Below are 19278 nucleotides of genomic sequence, written 5' to 3' on the forward strand. Positions count from 1 at the left end.
AGAGCAATTAGTAGACGGGCCGTATTTGACCGAGAGCGAGTCTTACATACGAGTCCGAAAATTCTAGATAAGCATATCGAGAGAGAGTCAGTAACCTAGCTGGAGGTAGCTGAGATACCTCATTAATGAATAGATGACCCTAGTAAGAGAAGCTAGGAGTCAATGTCGAATAAAACTTAAAAACATTTGCTATGCTAAGCTGGAGGTAGCTGAGATACCTCATTAATGAACAGATGACCCTAGTAAGAGAAACTAGGAGTCAATGACGAATAAAATTTAAAAACACCTGTAAAGATTAGTTATGAATTCATGAAAGATAAAGTTGGCTACTTAATGGGTAATTTAATTACTCATCAAAATTATTTTTAACTTTTCTTTCCAGATTTAGTTGATGCAGGCCAACCGAGGACGAGGGCGAGACCAGCGGGCTAGGAACTATTTGGGAATCCATGTCTGTGTCTGTTTATGTAATTATGGTTTCGTTATCGAGAATCTACTTCGGTTGTTTTAAGTTTAAATAGCACTCGTTTTAAATGTTTTACTTGATGTTTTTGGAAATATTTTTTTGAAATTTATCATTGGTTGTCGGAGTTTATTATCGAGGTCAGTAGTAACTCCTGTGAATCGCGTTGACGATGAGCGGGGTGTTACACATATACTCAAATTGAGTTGAATGTCACCGTTCACTGTTTGGTAAGAGTGGTTTTGGTTGAAAAAATTTACAACTCGAACAACTGGGTTTGGTCTACAAAATGTCTCAACCCGATCCAACCTAACCCACGAACACTCCTAGAAGTCTGGTTATTACAATTGGATAAATATATATACGAAATGGAAAACAAGAAATACGAACATTATAAAGTCTCAAAAAAAAAAAAAAACGTGACAAGACAAAGATGATGTTGACTAAAAGTCGATGTCGATGAAAATGGGACAAACCAAAGTCATCTTCAGCTCAACTATGTCTCGTTTTCACTCCCACTCGTCCTTTTAATCGTTCTCGATCCTATTTCGAAACTTTAACTTTAGAAACCTATAAATGACCCGAACAAAAATTATTTCATATCAAAACTATTATTGGGTTTATATATTTTTTTTTTTATGAAAACATCAATTTTTGTTTTAAATTTTGACAAAGACTAAGCATGTTTGGTCAGCCATTGGTTCTTCCTTGTATGGACCCATCTCATTTATTTTAATTTTATTTTAAATAAATAATTTTAATTTTAACTTTAATTTTAACTTTAATGGTATGGCCATTGGGACCAAAGAGTTGAAATCTTGGAAGACAAGGATGAGATGGAACAGTGACCGACCTATGTTCTAGCTTTTCACCTCAAAAATGGTACCATTTTTTTCTTATGCTATTCTTTGCTGTCATTTTAATTATAATGCTAGGGTTAGCTGGATTGCATTTAACACGACCATTGTACGTCGTAGTTCTCGAACTTAGTGGTTTCCGTTCTTTCGTGTAGGGGTGTAATGGGTCGAGTTGGAAAAATCTTTTAAACCAACATGAAGTTGATAGTTAGGTTAGTGACTCAAATAACCCGAATAGAGTTTGTTGGTTGGAGGGAGGTGTTTTAAAATCTTTCTCTAATAGACGTGTTTTAAAACTGTAAGGCTGATAGCGATATGTAACGGACTAAAGCGGACAATATCTACTAGTGGTGGACTTAAGCTATTACAAATTGTATCAGAGCTAGATATCGAGTGGTGCACCAGCGGGAACGTTAAGTCCTCAAGAAAGGTGGATTGTGAGATCTCACATCGGTTGAGAGGAGAATGAAACATTACTTATAAAGACGTGGAAACATCTCCCTTGTAGACGCGTTTTAAAACCATGAGGTTGACGGTGATGCTTAACTGACAAACGCGGACAATATCTGTTAATGGTGAGGTTGGACTGTTACAAGTTCACAACCCAACCCAACCTCGGTTGAAAAAATTTCTATATATCTACAATATATGTTATATTAATAACTAAAATATCATGAAATTCATATATCAAACATTTACAAATCACAAAGCTACTAACCTTAGTCACAAACGTTAATATTCTTAACCTTTTTAAAGATATCAACTCACAAACCGAACCGAATTTTCAATTTTACAAAAATTCAGCCTAACTCAAACCGAAAAAAATCCAACACAACTTAACTTTTATGGTTTTGATTAGGTAGTCTTAGTTGGTCGGATTATTTGATCATATGAACATCAACTTTCGAACATAGTTCAAGTTATTTGTTTATAACAAAAAAATTATATTATTTCATGATTCGACGTAATTTAAGAGATTAAATGTTTGTGTTTTTTTCATAGGTGTTTGTTTGAATACCGGTTACCTTGATCATAATTTGATATCTTTAAGACAAAAAGAAGAGAAAAAACGTCTTGACCTATTCGGGAAAATGATGGTATGATGGTATGATGATAGGATTAGTTGTATTGCACTCAACTCGTGCATTGAATGTAGTTGTTGATTTATTCTTTTTATTTATGTCGACTATTATTTCTATATTTTAACTTTTGAAATCTTATTGTAATAATTACGTGACACTCGGGTAAATGAGTGGTATATGAATGAACTGAGACCACATCCGAATAAGAACGATCACGAGTAAATCCCTTATATTGGTAATAAAAGTTACCATACTTTTCCTCGTTCACTATAAAAACACATTCTTGATAAACCCTAATTACTTTTTACTTTTTCTCCCCGTTCTTGTCTCTTTGCAAAATAACATGAAAAGTGATCGATTTCGATTCGTGGTTAGATTGATAGTAACTGCCATGATCGATATTATAGCTAACCTTCCATGATTATTAAATAATCGTGTGGATTATTAAGAGAGAGCGATATATTTACATCCATATGAAAGATTAAGATTGATGTACGATATATCTAACTACGATTTAGGAAAAGAAGTATATATGTGATACCCGAGTAAAATATGGTACAAGAATGAACGAGACAACATCTGAATGAGAGTGGTCATGAGGATATAACAAGAAAACTTATTGAGAAAGTATATTAGCGAAAACAAAGCAACATCTGAATGAGAGTGGTCATGAGGATATAACAAGAAAACTTATTGAGAAAGTATATTAGCGAAAACAAAGCATGTTAAAAGAAACTGTGCTAAGCAAGCAGGTAACATGTTCATGTGTAATAGCCCAAGCCCACTGCTAGTAGATACTGTCTGTTTCGGCCCATTACATGTCGTTCTCAGTCTCACGATTTTAAAACACGTCTACTAGGGAGAAATGTTTTGTTCCTCTCTCCACAATGGTATGATATTGTCCACTTTGAGCCTAAGCTCTCATGGCTTTGCTTTGGGCTTCCCCAAAAGGCCTCATACCAATGGAGATAGTATTCCTCACTTATAAACTCATGATCTTCCACTAAATTAACCAATGTGGGACACTCCCAATCCCAATAATCCTCAACAATCCAAATTTCAAATTCTAGTCTCTTCCACTAAATTAACCAATGTGGGACACTCCCAATCCCAATAATCCTCAACAATCCAAATTTCAAATTCTAGTCTAAATCCTGAGTATGTGACATTACAAATGGTATCAAAGTGAAATCTCTCTAGTAAGATGTGGTTTAAGGATGGACCAAGGTGACAGATAGTAGACATGTAACGCCCGAATAAACGAGTACATGAATGAACATTTACTAATAAGCTGTATCTTTCTTTTCGGTAGCTCAATAATAAGAACTTTAAAGTTCAGTATATTTGGCTTAGAGTAATTTTATGTTAAATAACCTTCGAAATTTTCTTTCGAAACATGTAAGTGAGAACAAAGCATACTAAAAGTTGGTAACGTGGTCATATTACAAGAAATACAAAGAATGCTACGGACATTGAGTGCCTAATCCAGATCCCAAATCTTTGTCTAAATCCAAGACGTGGAGCATTATAATACAAATCTCGGAGTTGAAATCTTTTTTCTTTTAATATTTTGACATCGAAAACGAATATTTAAAGGAATTGGTTACTTAAAAGTAGTCAAAATTCAACACAAACAACTAAAATGATGCCTCAAAGGTACTTTATTTTGTTAATCAAAAGACTTCTAGAGGAGAGAAAAGGTTAAGAGCTATGTTCTTAATCTATCTCATAAGATTTGAATGATTCAATAGATTACATTTCAATGATAAAGTAAAAAGGAAAAGAAAAGAAAAGAAAAGAAAAAAGAACTCTCTTTACTTGTAATAATTTCTTTTTATCTAAAGTCATATTATTTGGGCATCAATTATTTGCTAATCCAAATTAAACAAACTCCTAATGAACTTAATAATCATATCCAAAAGAATCTAATCTCATCTCAACCAAAAAAAGGGACATGATTTTACTTTGATTCATCATTATTTCTAAGCAACATTGACCTTTGAAAATGAAATGTTATTTTCTTCCTTACCCAATAGTAATTCTGGACCACGAGTAATTACTTTTTGAGCATGCCCAATTTATAATTGTACTTGGACATTGACAAGCATGCTACTCCTTACGAAATAAGCCACGTCCTCGAGCTGCAACCAGAATATTAATGTCTCTCCTCTCGAGCGGTTGAAGATATTCTGAAACAGACAAAATTACACAGTTTAGCTTTTGAACTTGGTAAGTTTGAGTTCAAAATTATTTCAAATGTTTAATAGATCTCTAATCAACGTAATCAAACTTAAATCTTCTTTCAACGACAATAAACATCAAAATTTAACACAAATAATTACTTTAGTATAGGATGTTTAAGAAATGCTTAAAGAATTTAGCATAAGTAATTACTTCGGTAAGAGATTAATTTGTAAACCGTGTCTAGACGAGCGAGTCCCTCTGACAAATCAATGGCATTCCCACAAATAAGAATGCTCACCATACAGTCTTCCAAAGAGTTCACAATATTAATGGAATATTAGGCTCAAATCTTAATTATAGTCTAGTTCACTAAACATGAAAACTTATGATATTAGGATGGAGCAAATGAATAAAAACTTATGTTAGAACAGACATCGATATTGAAAAAAACAGAGACCAAATTAAGAGAATATTATGTAGAGAAAGAGAATTATAACTAAAGAAGATAGTTAGAGTTCATGTTATATCAGCATTGATAATGGCAAAAAAAACTTGTGATGGTTTACATTGATGGTTTGACAATGTTTACAGAGGACACTTCACATTCAATAAGATTTCGATATCATATATCGTCTCCATATTGATAGTTTGATAGACGTTTAAATCACGTCTAAAAGACAGGTTCCAAGCACATAAGTTTTTCTCCGAGCAATGAAAAAAGAGTTTAGGCATTCTAGTAAAGAAGGGAAAAGCTAGTCCTAAACAAGTTTGAATTTTTAAATTTTTGGAGTACATTGATGTAGATGCTTATAGATGGGCTTTACTGCCCTTGATGTATCGTCTGCATAACAAGTGCCATGTGAAATTGTTGAAGAAATGAGTCATCGACCCTACAAAAACACTAGAAACCTCTATCTAAGTTGCACATAGCCCAAAGGGAGCTGTGTTCATCTTCGATTTCAACAACTTTTGACATGCAGTATAGTAACGACTTTAGTCTCTAAATTTTTTTTAAAAAAAAGAAAGTTGGGTCTCTACACTCTTTGTGCGAACATTCAAAAGAGTAGACAAGATAATATATAATATATTCTTCACACCATCAAGCTCCAAATTAGTCTAAACGGAGTTAAAAAGATAAATCCACTTATTTTTTTTAACTTGCAAGTTGATTTGAAACAAATCAAGGTAGAGGTATAAGGTATATATAAATTGAAATTGAATTCAACGTATAAAATATGCCAAAAAGAGTATGTTAATTGAAAAATCAAATGAGCAGAAGAAGAAATGTACTTGACATACTTCAAATGGATGCATCCTTTTCCTCTTAAAAAACGACAGTCCTGTTTTCCTCGTATGGCAAAACGCGCAGCTCACAGTATGATTTAATTGCATTCGTTAGACATTGCTTTTCTAAGGTCTCGGACTTCTGCACAAAACTCTGCAAATTATCTCTGTGGGAAACCCTCTCAACCTGATAATTTTGAACAAAAACTTAGTGGTTATATTAATGAAAAGAAAATGGCAACCAACATGTTCGCATGGACAATCCATGGACTGCGTATTTAATAGTTTTTTAGAAAAACAAGGGTTAAGAATGACTTGATTAAACATCCAAGAATTTATAAAAAGAAAAAAAGAAGGGTAGAGGAGGAGAGGAGAGGCATGGTTCAAAAATAAAGAACAAGAATTAAACACCCAAGAATTTATAAAAAGAAAAAAGAAGTAGAGGAGCAGGCTATGTTCAGAGATAAAGAACAAGGAAATAGACAACATGCAGATTAGTTGCATCAAACAATCTATCTAAAAGATACCATCTGTTCAATGATTGGTCCAGCATCGAGTTCTTCTGTCACAAAATGGCTTGTAGCACCAATTAACTTCACGCCAGCATTAAACGCCTGTCAATGAAATCCAACAGATTAAAGATGCATAGACAGTTGCAGAAAAGATAAACAAAATGGGAGTTGGGGAGGGGGGATTGATGGCTTGTGTAACTTGCCTGTTTTGAAGGATTACTACCCTTGAATGAAGGCAGAAGACCATGGTGGATGTTAATTACATCATTTCTGTAGCCCCTCAAGAAACTACCAGACAATACCTGCAGAAGAAATTTGATAACGGCCAGGATTAGGTATTGAATTGCTCAATGAATCAGTTAACACTAAGAAATTGAATTAAGATTTACTTTACTTTTCAACAAGACAACATCCATTGACTTTGTAGATCTCGGATTTCATAAAGAACATGATTTGGAACTTCATAATTAACTAATTTTTTTCAAAAGGATTCAGCTGGTACGAATGCATAAGTATTATGATCCAATTTACCTGCATATACCTGGCGAGTACTAAAAAATCAGTATTCTTCACCAATTCCAATATCTCTCCTTCTCTTTTATTATCATTGTATGTGTGCAAATAATGATAAGCAATACCATGCCTTTCAAGAAATCGCATAACATGGGTGTTGGGGGCTCTATCGTGATTACTGAAACAAGTGGATTGAGAAGAAAGGTCACGGTACTTCGAAACAAATTAAAGAAGCAAGTTTCGGAAAATTGACCTTATAACACAAGTTATTTCCACTGGAAGTTTCCCTCCTTGCCAGTGATGAAGTAAGTCAACCAGACAATGATCCTGCAATGGGAAAAGTAAGTTAATCTCAAATATCCATGCAAACAAAAAAGATTGACATGAAATTGACCGGTATATGTATACCTGTTTTGAAGCAAGAATTGCAATCTTATACTTGGGGTCTTGATCTGGTACTCGGACAACAGATTTCCAAGCGTTAAATGTTTTGGAAATCTTAAGGAAGTCTTCATCCATTTGCATCCTAGGCCATTTACAAGGATCAAAAAGAAACTGGCTGCACATAAAACGAAAGTCAGACACGGGTGGTGGTTCAAGCTGAGTTTTCGCTTTCAGCATAGTGCACAAGAGAAATCCAAATTGCTTCCTTGAAGATATAATAAAGTTCAATAGGATATTCATCACAGCCAAGTTAATGGCCATAAAACTAAAAAATGTACTAGTTTTTACAGACAAAAACAGGTTCACAGCGTAGCATACATAATCCCACTAGGGAGCAGTATGTGTACAATCGGAATACTCTTTTATTTCAAGTTACAAATGCAAGTCATGAATTACATTCTTGAACACAAGACTAGAAATGTTCTCTCATCAACCACTCTTAAGACTTCCATGGATACCAAAGAAGAGCAGTTATAATGTTCTAAACTTCCCGAGAAATGCTTGGTAGCTTTTTAGGCATGCTTTTCATATATGCAAGAACTTCCACTGTTCCCAGAAAACAACAATAACAACGCTTTTTAAGAGTATCAAGTATGCAAGAACTTCCACTGTTCCCAGAAAGGAAAAAACAAAGTAAAATCATGATGTTCCTCTCAAATTGTAGTTACTAATGCAAGTCTTCAATAACATCCCAGAAAGCAGCAATTATGTCAGTATAATATTGCAGTTACTGATGCAAGTCCTCAGTAACAGCCAGGAACACAAGATCAAATTTCACTCTTGAAAATTATGAGTAATCCTCATATACAATAAAAGGAGGACACGGCTTATAGAGATACAAGAAAAAATATAGTAGAAAATGAAATATGAGCATGGATGTCTTTCTTGACTCACCACAAGGTCATGGAACATGTTGCTTAACAAGGAGTTAATCAAACATAAAGTTCATATATTAAACCTGTCGTAATCATTATCCTTTCATTTGTATCCACGTTTCCTAGGCAGACACCAAACAAAATAAAAGAACATCTTTTACTTTGAATGCGACAATTGTTGAGTAGATCAATTTAGCCTTATATGTAATTGCGTAAATTAGATTACAAAATTAAGGGGCTAAGTATACTGTGGCCGAAAAATGAGTCTGCTCCCAGCCTCTTCGCAACACTAGCCTATGGTTTTTTTTCCCACTAGCCATGGCATGGCCGAACCATTGGCTTTGATACCCTCGTCATGGCTCTAAGTCCTTCAAGCCCCCAAACCGGGGCACCCTGCTAACCTAACGGTTCGCTGTAGCAGAGTAGGCTTCAAAATCCCTTTCGAGATTCTTAGTCAAGCCTCAATGCCCTGCAATCTTTCTAAAGCGCAAACACCTTGACTTGAGATTTGACTTTGCAGATGACAAGACTATAACAGACCTCTTTCTTTCATCTATAGCAAAAACACAAACCCCCTTGATAGGTTCTGGATGGATCATATTGTTTTTTGTTTAATTCAACAAAGACCCATAATAAGATAGAGACATCATTTAACAGGATCTTTAACAACAAAGATAACCCTTGGAACAATTTCTAGATGGCGTCTCTTTTGAATCTACTGACTATTTTTTAGTGTAAACTTGACTCTCCTTTCAACAATTACATTATCAAAACTCTATGTGTCAATTGAGTGATTTATTTATTAGCTGGAGATTGGCTTCCTTCCTTATGTTCATATTCATATGATCTATAAAACCCTTTTAAAGCACAGAATAAGAAAAGGGCAGTTACATAGTACAACAATATGAAATGATTTATTCAGAGACCACCATAAGCAAAAGAAGCCATAGATTACCTTCTGGAATAGAAGACGTTCTTGTTTTCAGGGACAAAAATATCGGCGCCGAGTATGTTTCCCCCTCTGGAAGCTATACATTCCGACAGCTTAGCAACGATTCCCATGGCATCCTATCACAAAACCAGTATAAATCGCACAAGCAATCTATCCTTCGTCTTTATATCCGATAGTAGAGACATTTATATTAGAATAGAACACAGACTCGAAGCAGTCTAACTTAGTCAGCAATCGGAGGAGAACTTACAGGACAATGGAAGACATGGATTCCATGAGTGAAAGAGGAAGAGGTCGGTAAATCCAAGGACTCGCCCGGAGAATTCAAAGAACACAAGGACCTATTCGCAAACGCAAAAACTCGAGGGAAAGTCGACGAAACTCTTCGAATGAGGACCATCTCTCTTCCTCCCTCCCAAGTTGCGAACCTTCCGAGCTCCTCAAGGCTCAGAACTCACAACGCACAAACGAATCCACTGCAATAACAACAAACGAAATCCGATCAAATCCACTACCGAAAAGAAAGGAAAAAATGAACAATACCAGAAAAATCGAATCCTCTAATGCTACCTCCCTCCATTCCCTGACGGATTAACCAAGCTCCTTTGATGCCAATTGTTGCTCTGCTTGGAACAGAACCGGCCTTGGCCTCAATCAAATCAACGCCAATGCCGCAAACGGAAGAGAACGAGAGAGGATTCCAATTGCACTAATGGAGAAAGGGGAGAAGGAGAAGGAGAGAAGAAGACAGGTTCCGGAACCGGATCAGAGCTCCGGCGAATCGACGGTGAGAAGAAAATCAAAATGGGAATGAAAATCTGGAGGTGAAGACACACACAAACAGATAGATAGAAGGGAAAATTAACGTGAGGATATATTTTCTATTTTCCCTTCCGAGTCCATTTTTTTAATCAAAGATATTGAAAATTTTTAAATTCAAATTAATTCCTTTTTTTTTAATTCAAATTAATGTGGGAGATTAAATCTAAGATATTAAATATTTATGATAATTAATATCTGAAATTTTCATATTGAATTAATTAATTAAATGTGAGATAATAAATTAAATTAACATTATTTAATATATTAGTTAATTAATCAAGTAAACTAAAACATAAATTAATATTTTTACATTGAAACATTAATTAAGAGTAATGTTAATTTAATTCAATTGCTAAAATAGTTAAATATGTATGATTAATTTATGAGTTTTGATTTTTATGTCTATTTTAAAATTTGTAATTTTAGTAGTTTGTCTCTAAATGAAAATTCTATATTGTTGCATTTTTTATCGTCGATATATATTTTAACGAATTAAATTATGTATAAATTGTCTCGATAAATATTATCTAACAGATCTCTAACGATCGAGAACGAAATAAAATAAAACAAAATTAAAATTCAGACTGAATAAAAAGGATCTGAGAATGGTGATTTTCATTCGTATATTATTAGATTTATGACAAGCAAATACAGAAGAAGCTTGAACACAATGTACAAGCTTGTATGACAGTCTTATCCGCTCTCATTCAACACATATGCCTGTACTTTCACTTAAACCCAATACACAAATCGATTTGGAGCTTTCGACAGCGTTTCTTGATGTTTTACCGCTAGGAAGATGACGGGAGCCGAGCGATATAGGTTCTGTTTAAACCTGTGGCAAGGCACATCTCCATGGAACTACCCTACATTTGCAGAGGCTGCTACGTTCTCGGGGTGCCTTGGTTCTTCGTGATCCCCTCGAGATACTACCTACCTATGTTTGCTGTAGCTACTACTCTTGCGCTCCCGGTCCCGCTCCCGCTCTCTAGTTGAGCCTCTGGGATGTCTTGACTCCCCCTGATCCCAGTCTGATGGTGGAGGAGGTGATGGCTCGTACCTGGATGGCTTTCTCTTGAAATGCCTATCATCGTCGCTCGACTCACAATCAACAGAAGCGGCTCTACTCCTACCACGAGCAGTCGCCGTTGTGACTGTCTTTGCCTTGTAGTCATCGTAGTGTCCACTGGATGATACCTTGTGATGGGCTGCTGAAGCACCAGAGTCGCTCGGTGGTGCTTCCTTTGAAGGGTGCAATTTCCGTTTCTTCATTGTCTCTTCCTCCAGGAAGCTAATGCGAGAAAACACGCTCGTCTTCTGCTTGCGGTCAGCAGCTGCACTGGTGGCAGATTTAGCCGAGACTTCAGAGGCTGCTTGGGACTCGGAATGTTGACGATGGCGATGGTGGCCATGGTCATAACGATCATTATTGTTATCCTTTTCAATACCATGATCAAGGTGCTCTGCCTTTCTTTTGCGTGGGGGCGGGCAAGGTGGTCCAGCATTCCTTGCAGTGTCGGGTGAGCTCTCAGGTCGGCGACGAGTCTGGTTTGGTTCACCAGTTGAAGTTTGAGGTGCAAACTTCTGCACATGATAAAGGAGAGGGTTCAGACAATCAATTTGAGAGGGGTAAAATTTTGTGCATCTCTTCTCAACGAAGAAGATAAAACGGTTGAAGATAATTACTCGATAATAATACATCGATAAAACGAGATTCGCTATCTCATATTCTAAGCAATCACGAACCTATAGTAAAAATCGGAGGTTGATAAGGAATTCGATTTTATCTTACATGTTTTACTTCTTGGAACAGATAAAATACTCATAGAATAAGGTGTACACAACAAAAGCACTACATTAATATACAAAAGTTGGTACAAATTACAGTGCTCCAAAGTAAATCAATCAATGTATCACTTTATCTTACAGGTAGATGAAGAATTTAGTGAAGAAAACTCTACCAACTTACTAATGTCTGACCAAATTGATAGCATAAAAGAATTCAAAACAAAATTAAAAGTGCTGCACAGATATGAACACGGACGTACAGATTTTTGTTTCATTGAAGAGACATCACCGCCTCTGCTCACTTCCCTTCCGAACTCCCGATCTTTCGGTGGCTCCCGCTCCCTGCTGCAAGATGTTCCACAATAAATGTATAACAATTGAAAGGATATTTTCAAAACAGCTTAAAATGGTTTAGCCAATGAAGCCTACAGATACACATTGAACCCAATAAGAGTCCAAAGATCACTCCCTGTCATTTCTCTTCCTAAAAGACCCACAGAACAACACACTCCAACCTGCCACAAAACCCTTTTTCTCTCACGAAAAGAGAGTATAAAGCTTCAAATTACCTTTCAACTCGTCTCTCATTTTCATGCTTCCTCCTCAAACTAGCTTTCCGAGCCTCAAATTCCTCACGGCTCATTGCGGGAGGTGCAATATTCATACCCATGCCAAAGTCCGCAAGATCCCTAAATATGTACAATATTGAAATCTCTTCAGCAATGAACAAAATAGTGTGAAAGCATTCGTTTGATAAAGTAGCAGAAAAACACAAAACAAATAGGATGGCGACCAACAATATGATGACATGCAATCAGTCACGTGCACAAAAAGAAACACAAAGTAGATCTCATTAGCAATGAGTACATGTATTGCACATCCAGCTAAGCCCACAACGAATGGAAGCGGTCNAAAACTCTACCAACTTACTAATGTCTGACCAAATTGATAGCATAAAAGAATTCAAAACAAAATTAAAAGTGCTGCACAGATATGAACACGGACGTACAGATTTTTGTTTCATTGAAGAGACATCACCGCCTCTGCTCACTTCCCTTCCGAACTCCCGATCTTTCGGTGGCTCCCGCTCCCTGCTGCAAGATGTTCCACAATAAATGTATAACAATTGAAAGGATATTTTCAAAACAGCTTAAAATGGTTTAGCCAATGAAGCCTACAGATACACATTGAACCCAATAAGAGTCCAAAGATCACTCCCTGTCATTTCTCTTCCTAAAAGACCCACAGAACAACACACTCCAACCTGCCACAAAACCCTTTTTCTCTCACGAAAAGAGAGTATAAAGCTTCAAATTACCTTTCAACTCGTCTCTCATTTTCATGCTTCCTCCTCAAACTAGCTTTCCGAGCCTCAAATTCCTCACGGCTCATTGCGGGAGGTGCAATATTCATACCCATGCCAAAGTCCGCAAGATCCCTAAATATGTACAATATTGAAATCTCTTCAGCAATGAACAAAATAGTGTGAAAGCATTCGTTTGATAAAGTAGCAGAAAAACACAAAACAAATAGGATGGCGACCAACAATATGATGACATGCAATCAGTCACGTGCACAAAAAGAAACACAAAGTAGATCTCATTAGCAATGAGTACATGTATTGCACATTCAGCTAAGCCCACAACGAATGGAACCGGTCGATTAGGAAACAGAAGTACATATTGTAACTGAGAGGTATGATACACAAAAAAGGCCATAGGATTACCAAAAGCTTCTAGACGGGCTAATAAGCAAAGTAGACTAGTTATAGAGGCTCTAGTTCAAAGGAAGTAATACAATTCACTAATATTTCATTTGAAATGGCTTTCGAAAGAAATATTTTTAAAGAAAGAAACGCAATTCCTACAAACACTTCAAAGGAGGGGGGAGGGGTGTCTTCAAGACACTTCGACACCGTGTCCCTTCCCTGCTCTTATCTTCAAAAGTTCTATCATTACATTTCAACTACAAGTACCACACGGAGACTTTTGCCATTCGATTAAAAAAAAACTCATTAAACGTTTTTCTATTAAAACTTGTTAAGCATTGCATTTCGTATTCTTATAAAAAAAATAAACTATTGCATTTCATATAAACTATGAAGGCATACCTCTGAGGCGGAGCAACAGGAAACATGTAATTTTGCATAGCAAATGGATCCTGAGGCATGACAGGTCCAAATGGCATGTCCAAGGGACCTAACCCATAACCACCCATGTACGGCATTGGAGCAGCATATGAAGACATGTATCCGTCAAAACCAGGTTGTGCGCCCATCCAATATGGGTTATTATATGGCGTTGGGCCACCCATGGGCATCATATAGTTCTCCATTGCAAGATCTTGAGAAGTTTTCCATTGTACGTCTGAGAGTCAGTCATCCACAATAATACCCCCGACATTAGAGCAAACTCAACCAAATTCTTGATAAAAAAAAAATAATAAAAAAAAAATGCCAGGAGTGTAGAAATATTGAGTAAAAACATCATGCAACAGATTTGAATACCATTTGCAGGCATGCGAACTTTCTTCTTCTTCTTTTTCTTGACTGTATCAAAAAAAAAAAAGATAATAAGTTCCAATCCAAATTATAATAATATAAGAGTAAATCAACATGGTGTATCCACAGAAATTTCACTTCTCAGATTGCAAAAAATAACTATGTGGAGAAACTTCTTTAAATTAAGTTGTCCATAGCAAACCAACACATTTCAAACACGCGCACTATTCCTCATAATATTACCTGCCTCACTAGCAGCCATCTTCTGCTGTACTTCTTCATCAACTATTAAAGCGCTTCCTTGTGAAGCTTGTTCCCTCACACTCATCGACTCATGTGTAGCTTCAGATTCGTCAACTGCTTTTGTGGCCTTCGCCTTCTCTAAGCTCTGGGGTCCAGAAGTAATAGCCTTTTCCTCATTTACCTGCTTGGTCATTGTAGTCTCTTCGTTGACTGACTGTATATTTCTTTCTCCCTTAGAAGCAGCAGATACGGTAGGGGAAGGAACCTTTGGCTGTGCAATGCGAGCAGATTCCATATCTAAACATGAATTATCAACCGGAATAAGTCATAATATAGCAAAGAAAAATCTCAGTCTAAGTGAAAGACCAAAACTTTAAAACGCATACCTTGCACCTGAAAGGTACTACCAGCATTATCAGCACTACTATTACCAGACTCCAGAATGCGATTGATTGTATCCCTGAGTGTCTTATTTGGCAAGAGATCATCTGCAAGAATGTTGGTCGCTCCACAAGCGCATGCTGACTTAGAGATAATATGGTCCCTAATACCTGTGACAAACGTTTTACACATTCAAAACGCTAACTTTTAGTATGCGCATGAGAGGCATGCATAATGTTTTAAGAACTCACAATAATTAACAGGGTCAAGCTAACTGAACGGTAACTAACACTTGAAATAGCTGGAGTTCTTAACTCTGAAAGATGTTATTTAGTAAAAAGAACCACGTGGTAGTAATAGTTACGAAATTGTAGTCTTACATTTATCACAAAAGCTCATAAAGCAACACTTGCTTGTTAAGACAGCATCTTTCATAACCTCCTTGCACAGAGGACAGTGAAGCTCAGGGGGAAAATCACCAACTGATCGTGTCGAAGGTAGTCCTTCAATTTCCTTCTCAAAAGCAGCCCTGTTTCATTCAGGTATGATGAATGAATGACTAGAGTAAACCAAATCCACAATTAAACTGAAACACACTGAAAAATATATCTTACTCATTCGGCCTCAAGACAGCTACAGCACCACTTGGCAATGCATATGAGCCATCAGGAGTAGCCATCAGCATAGACTTCGGAATCCCAGTGGGAGGCTTCACTCTTTTTATGTCATAAGTCGGATCCCCATTTGTGGGGCAATGTTGAATAAAATGCCCTGGACACAGAAATAAATACATTCAGATCCCCGCAGACGGTAAGGAAAATGAAAAAAGGAAATAACGAAGACAAACAATGCCTTAACTAAGAAAAACATGAACGCACCAGGAACTTTGCATCTGTGACACACGTATCCCTGTGGAGGTGTTTTCCTTTCAAATCCTGCACAATATCGCCAAATGATACAGAGATTAGAGTTGAGTGATGATTTTATTACATTTTGGGTTTAAGCAGATGGCAGCAATATAGCCCATGTTCATCACATGAATCATTAAATAAAATATAAATTGGTCAGGATAAGTCCATACCAAAACCACGTCCTCCCATCCTTCCACCAGCGCCTCTACCAAAACCCCTACCGGGTCCAAACCCATCAGAACCTTGACTGCAATCCATAAATGCACGTTGATAATCAGAATTATAAATAAACACATCACAACTGACAGTTGCAACAATAGTAGAATGTAACTCACTGTTGCCAATCTAAGGCTGGGGTATCAATTAAAGCCTTAATTTTGCTGTCCTCTTCAGCTCTATTTGTAGGAGGTGCATCTGGAATAGGATTACTTGGCTGAACTGGAAGCACTTCAGGAATTGCATACAGATCGTTACCAAACTCATCCCACTCAGAATCTTCGGTCTGTCAGATCAAAAGATGTGTCAATTAAAAGATTGCCGAAGCAATAACATCATACAATCTGAATCAAATACAAATTCATAATATGAAGACTAAGGCTCACAAATCTCAGGGCAGCTGACGAATCTGAAACTGGAACGGTTGAATTGTATTGTTCGGTCTCTTCAATTTCACCTTCCACTTTTGGCCTGCAAAACCAAACACCTTCACTAAGTCGAATCATCAAAAGTTATCTCCATAAGAAACTGACTTCAGATTTGCATTTACATGTCCAGCAGTTTATTTTGTTTATAGGCTTATGCTCACGTGACCTAGGGGCACCAACTCGGTGCTGCTAACACATGTGGCATAATGAACATTCTTTTCTTCATTTTACAAGGAAGAAAGGATGTTCATTTAAGGAAGATGATATGATATAAATTAGATAAAAGAATCAAACACACATGTAACATCAACTTATACAAAAACCATTTGATTAAAGGTTTAAGATCGTACTCTTGTTTTGTAACAATGGGTAAACGAGGTCTTCCAGGAACACGACGAATTAAAACTGAAGTATTCTTTGGGATCAACATTGCTTCATCAAGATATTCTGAAAATTACAAAGGAGATAACAGAATCTATAAAACAATAGAACGATATCAATCCAAAAACCAGACTTAGAATATGTGAATCTCCATAGACGGTCAGAAGAACCCCATTGTAATTCTTCCAGATATTAATACAAGGATAATCTCGTAAGCTATCCTACATTGTTAAACTGACCATTCGATTAAACCAAAACCTAATGAAATTCCCACAGTTCTTAGTTTCAGAAAAGTAAAAAGTTAAGTGTTTATGCAATTAAGTGCCTTCAAACCTGGAATTTTAGACTAGAAATAAAATAAATCTTCCAAAAATTTAGGAGATAATTGGTGGTCGCAAGTAGCACTCTTCTAACAGCCACGCAACCCCAGAATCGCTTCAAATGTATCTATTAAAATTAGCTAAATTCAATTGGAGGAGCCAAAACCCACCTTCATTAGTCTGGGCGTTGGAGACCACAAGGTCAAAATCAGTGCCCCTTCCCAACTGCTTTGATTCAAACAAATTTTCTTTCAAAGTACCAACGGAGATGAAAGGACCGTCCATAGCAATTGAATCATAATCTCTTGCACTCTTAAATTTATAATACACCGCCATAGTACTTCTTTTCTTTTTTTTCAAAAATAATATATAAAAGCAAAAGAAACAGGAAAGGAATGTAAGGGGAGGATGGGAGGAAAATAAAAGGTTCGATGGCCTTCAGAAAAAAAGGCCCTTATATTTAACTCGAACAAATGAAACAATACAAAATATCAAACACTTTTCCCTTCAATAAAGCCGGGATGGAACAAATCGAACTGCCGAAAAGAGGGCTTCTACGAACTTCGTTCGCTGAAATTCCCGCTAATTCTCGTCCGACAAAAGTACAATAATTCTCAATGGATTCCGTCAAAACTCCGAGGACGATAAGAACCTCCTCTTGATTTCAAGGGAGTTCCGTAGATCGCAGGAGAAATAGTAGTTGTCCTCTTTATCGAAGAGTCCGCCGAGAAACAAATAACTCAAGGAAGATCAACAAAAACCTTAAGCCCACACCGAAAGCAAGCACCGAGAATCTTCAGCCCGATCAGATTAAAAAAAATCCAACAGAATCAGAAATCTTATCTTCACAAATCGACCAACAAAGAAAACAGCAGCGGCAAGAGATCGGATTCTCAAAACAGCACCATTCGTCAAGCAGCAATCAAGATCCCGGAACTCCCCAACGGTATATGAAAATAGCAAAGATCGATCGGATTCTTCAACGACGAAGCGATAAAATCACAAAACGGAACAGAAATCCATGAAATCCAAGGGAATAATTGGCGGTTCGAAGCGCCCGAGAGTTCGGAGTTGCGTTAGGGCTAAGGAAATGTGGGGAATGGGAGAGAGACCAACTTTTTGGATAGCTTGAAAAAATTAGAGGCTGTAAACCGCGAAGGGCTTCCTTTTATAGTCCACAAAGAGATTGCTTTCTTGTGAATTTCGGGTTTCGCTTTTGCCGGAAAAGCCGCGTTTTCTCATTTTAATCCGCGCTTTTTTTCTTTTCTTTTTCGCTAAGCCACGTATTTTATTTTTTCTTTTAAAATATTTTTACTATTAATTTAAAAAACATTTTTAAATTTTTAAAAATGTTTACAAAATTATTGTCTAAAATTTCATAAATATTCTCAAACTCACGAATTTTAACAAAAATATAAAATTAATTACTTAAATTCCATCAGTTTTATGCCGTATTTTATAATTTATTTAACAAAAAAAATTATAACTTTAATCAAATTTTAAACTAAATATTACATCATTTATATAGTTTAGGATGAATATTACAACATTTCTTTAAATTTGTATTAAAAATTGATGCAGCTGGTTAAATTTAAATGTAATTAAAAAAAATCAATTTTTATGTTGTATTAAATAATTTAATTTAATTTAATTTTCCATTAAATTAAAATAATTTGGTTTGTTAAAATTTAATATTATTTTATGAGTGCAGTCAAATTTGTAAAATAAATAATTTTAAGTATCAAACAAATTGAAGAATATATTCATAAAATAAAATCTTATAATATACTAAAATTATTTACTTTTATTAAAAATATTTTTTGAAAGGTTAATTAAAAAGAGTTTAAATCTTAAAATAAAAAATAAATCTCCCTTACTTCATAAATGGACAATTTAAAAAATTTATTTACAATAAAAACAAAATATAAAATTTATATATATATAGATACATACATTGCACCTACACGTGACGATTTAGAGATGACGTGACTATCCATTCAAACGTATTTCATACTCGCGGTCTAAACAGTACCCATGCACGAAAGGATACGCCACGTTATTGTGTAATCACTTCAACTTAAATAGTTGCAGCGACAAAAAAAAAGTCCATTCAAACATGTCT

The 19278-nt window shown here is 35.9% G+C and overlaps 2 protein-coding genes across 5 annotated transcripts; both read right to left on the reverse strand.

Annotated features, from left to right (window-relative positions):
* Positions 1-4200: 4200 nt before the first annotated feature.
* On the reverse strand, positions 4201-10041 carry LOC111809635 (formyltetrahydrofolate deformylase 1, mitochondrial-like). Of its 3 annotated transcripts, none has more exons than XM_023696008.1 (10): positions 9740-10041; positions 9417-9644; positions 9170-9282; positions 7304-7454; positions 7149-7222; positions 6914-7073; positions 6586-6684; positions 6398-6484; positions 5886-6057; positions 4201-4591 (listed from the first exon to the last, which is right to left on the reverse strand). In XM_023696008.1, exons 2-9 carry the CDS (start codon positions 9564-9566, stop codon positions 5911-5913), a joined length of 981 nt encoding a protein of 326 aa, XP_023551776.1. In that variant the 5' UTR covers positions 9567-9644; positions 9740-10041; the 3' UTR covers positions 4201-4591; positions 5886-5910. The 3 variants fall into 3 exon arrangements, with proteins under 3 accessions (XP_023551776.1, XP_023551777.1, XP_023551775.1); XM_023696009.1 differs by having other exon boundaries at positions 5877-6057; positions 9417-9642; positions 9737-10041; XM_023696007.1 differs by having other exon boundaries at positions 9417-9642; positions 9737-10040.
* Positions 10042-10573: 532 nt separating this feature from the next.
* LOC111810072 (E3 ubiquitin ligase PQT3-like) lies at positions 10574-18289 on the reverse strand. 2 transcript variants are annotated; one of them, XM_023696627.1, is made up of 15 exons: positions 17327-18289; positions 16806-16902; positions 16414-16498; positions 16147-16313; positions 15982-16058; positions 15779-15835; positions 15515-15671; positions 15281-15429; positions 14906-15070; positions 14520-14816; positions 14283-14324; positions 13887-14142; positions 13095-13214; positions 12786-12870; positions 10574-11572 (listed from the first exon to the last, which is right to left on the reverse strand). In XM_023696627.1, exons 1-15 carry the CDS (start codon positions 17490-17492, stop codon positions 10922-10924), a joined length of 2571 nt encoding a protein of 856 aa, XP_023552395.1. In that variant the 5' UTR covers positions 17493-18289; the 3' UTR covers positions 10574-10921. The 2 variants fall into 2 exon arrangements, with proteins under 2 accessions (XP_023552395.1, XP_023552396.1); XM_023696628.1 differs by having other exon boundaries at positions 12786-12867; positions 17327-17492.
* Between the last annotated feature and the right edge of the window lie 989 nt (positions 18290-19278).

The sequence above is a fragment of the Cucurbita pepo genome, chromosome LG14 (assembly GCF_002806865.2).
Source record: "Cucurbita pepo subsp. pepo cultivar mu-cu-16 chromosome LG14, ASM280686v2, whole genome shotgun sequence".
Taxonomy (NCBI): Eukaryota; Viridiplantae; Streptophyta; class Magnoliopsida; order Cucurbitales; family Cucurbitaceae; genus Cucurbita; species Cucurbita pepo.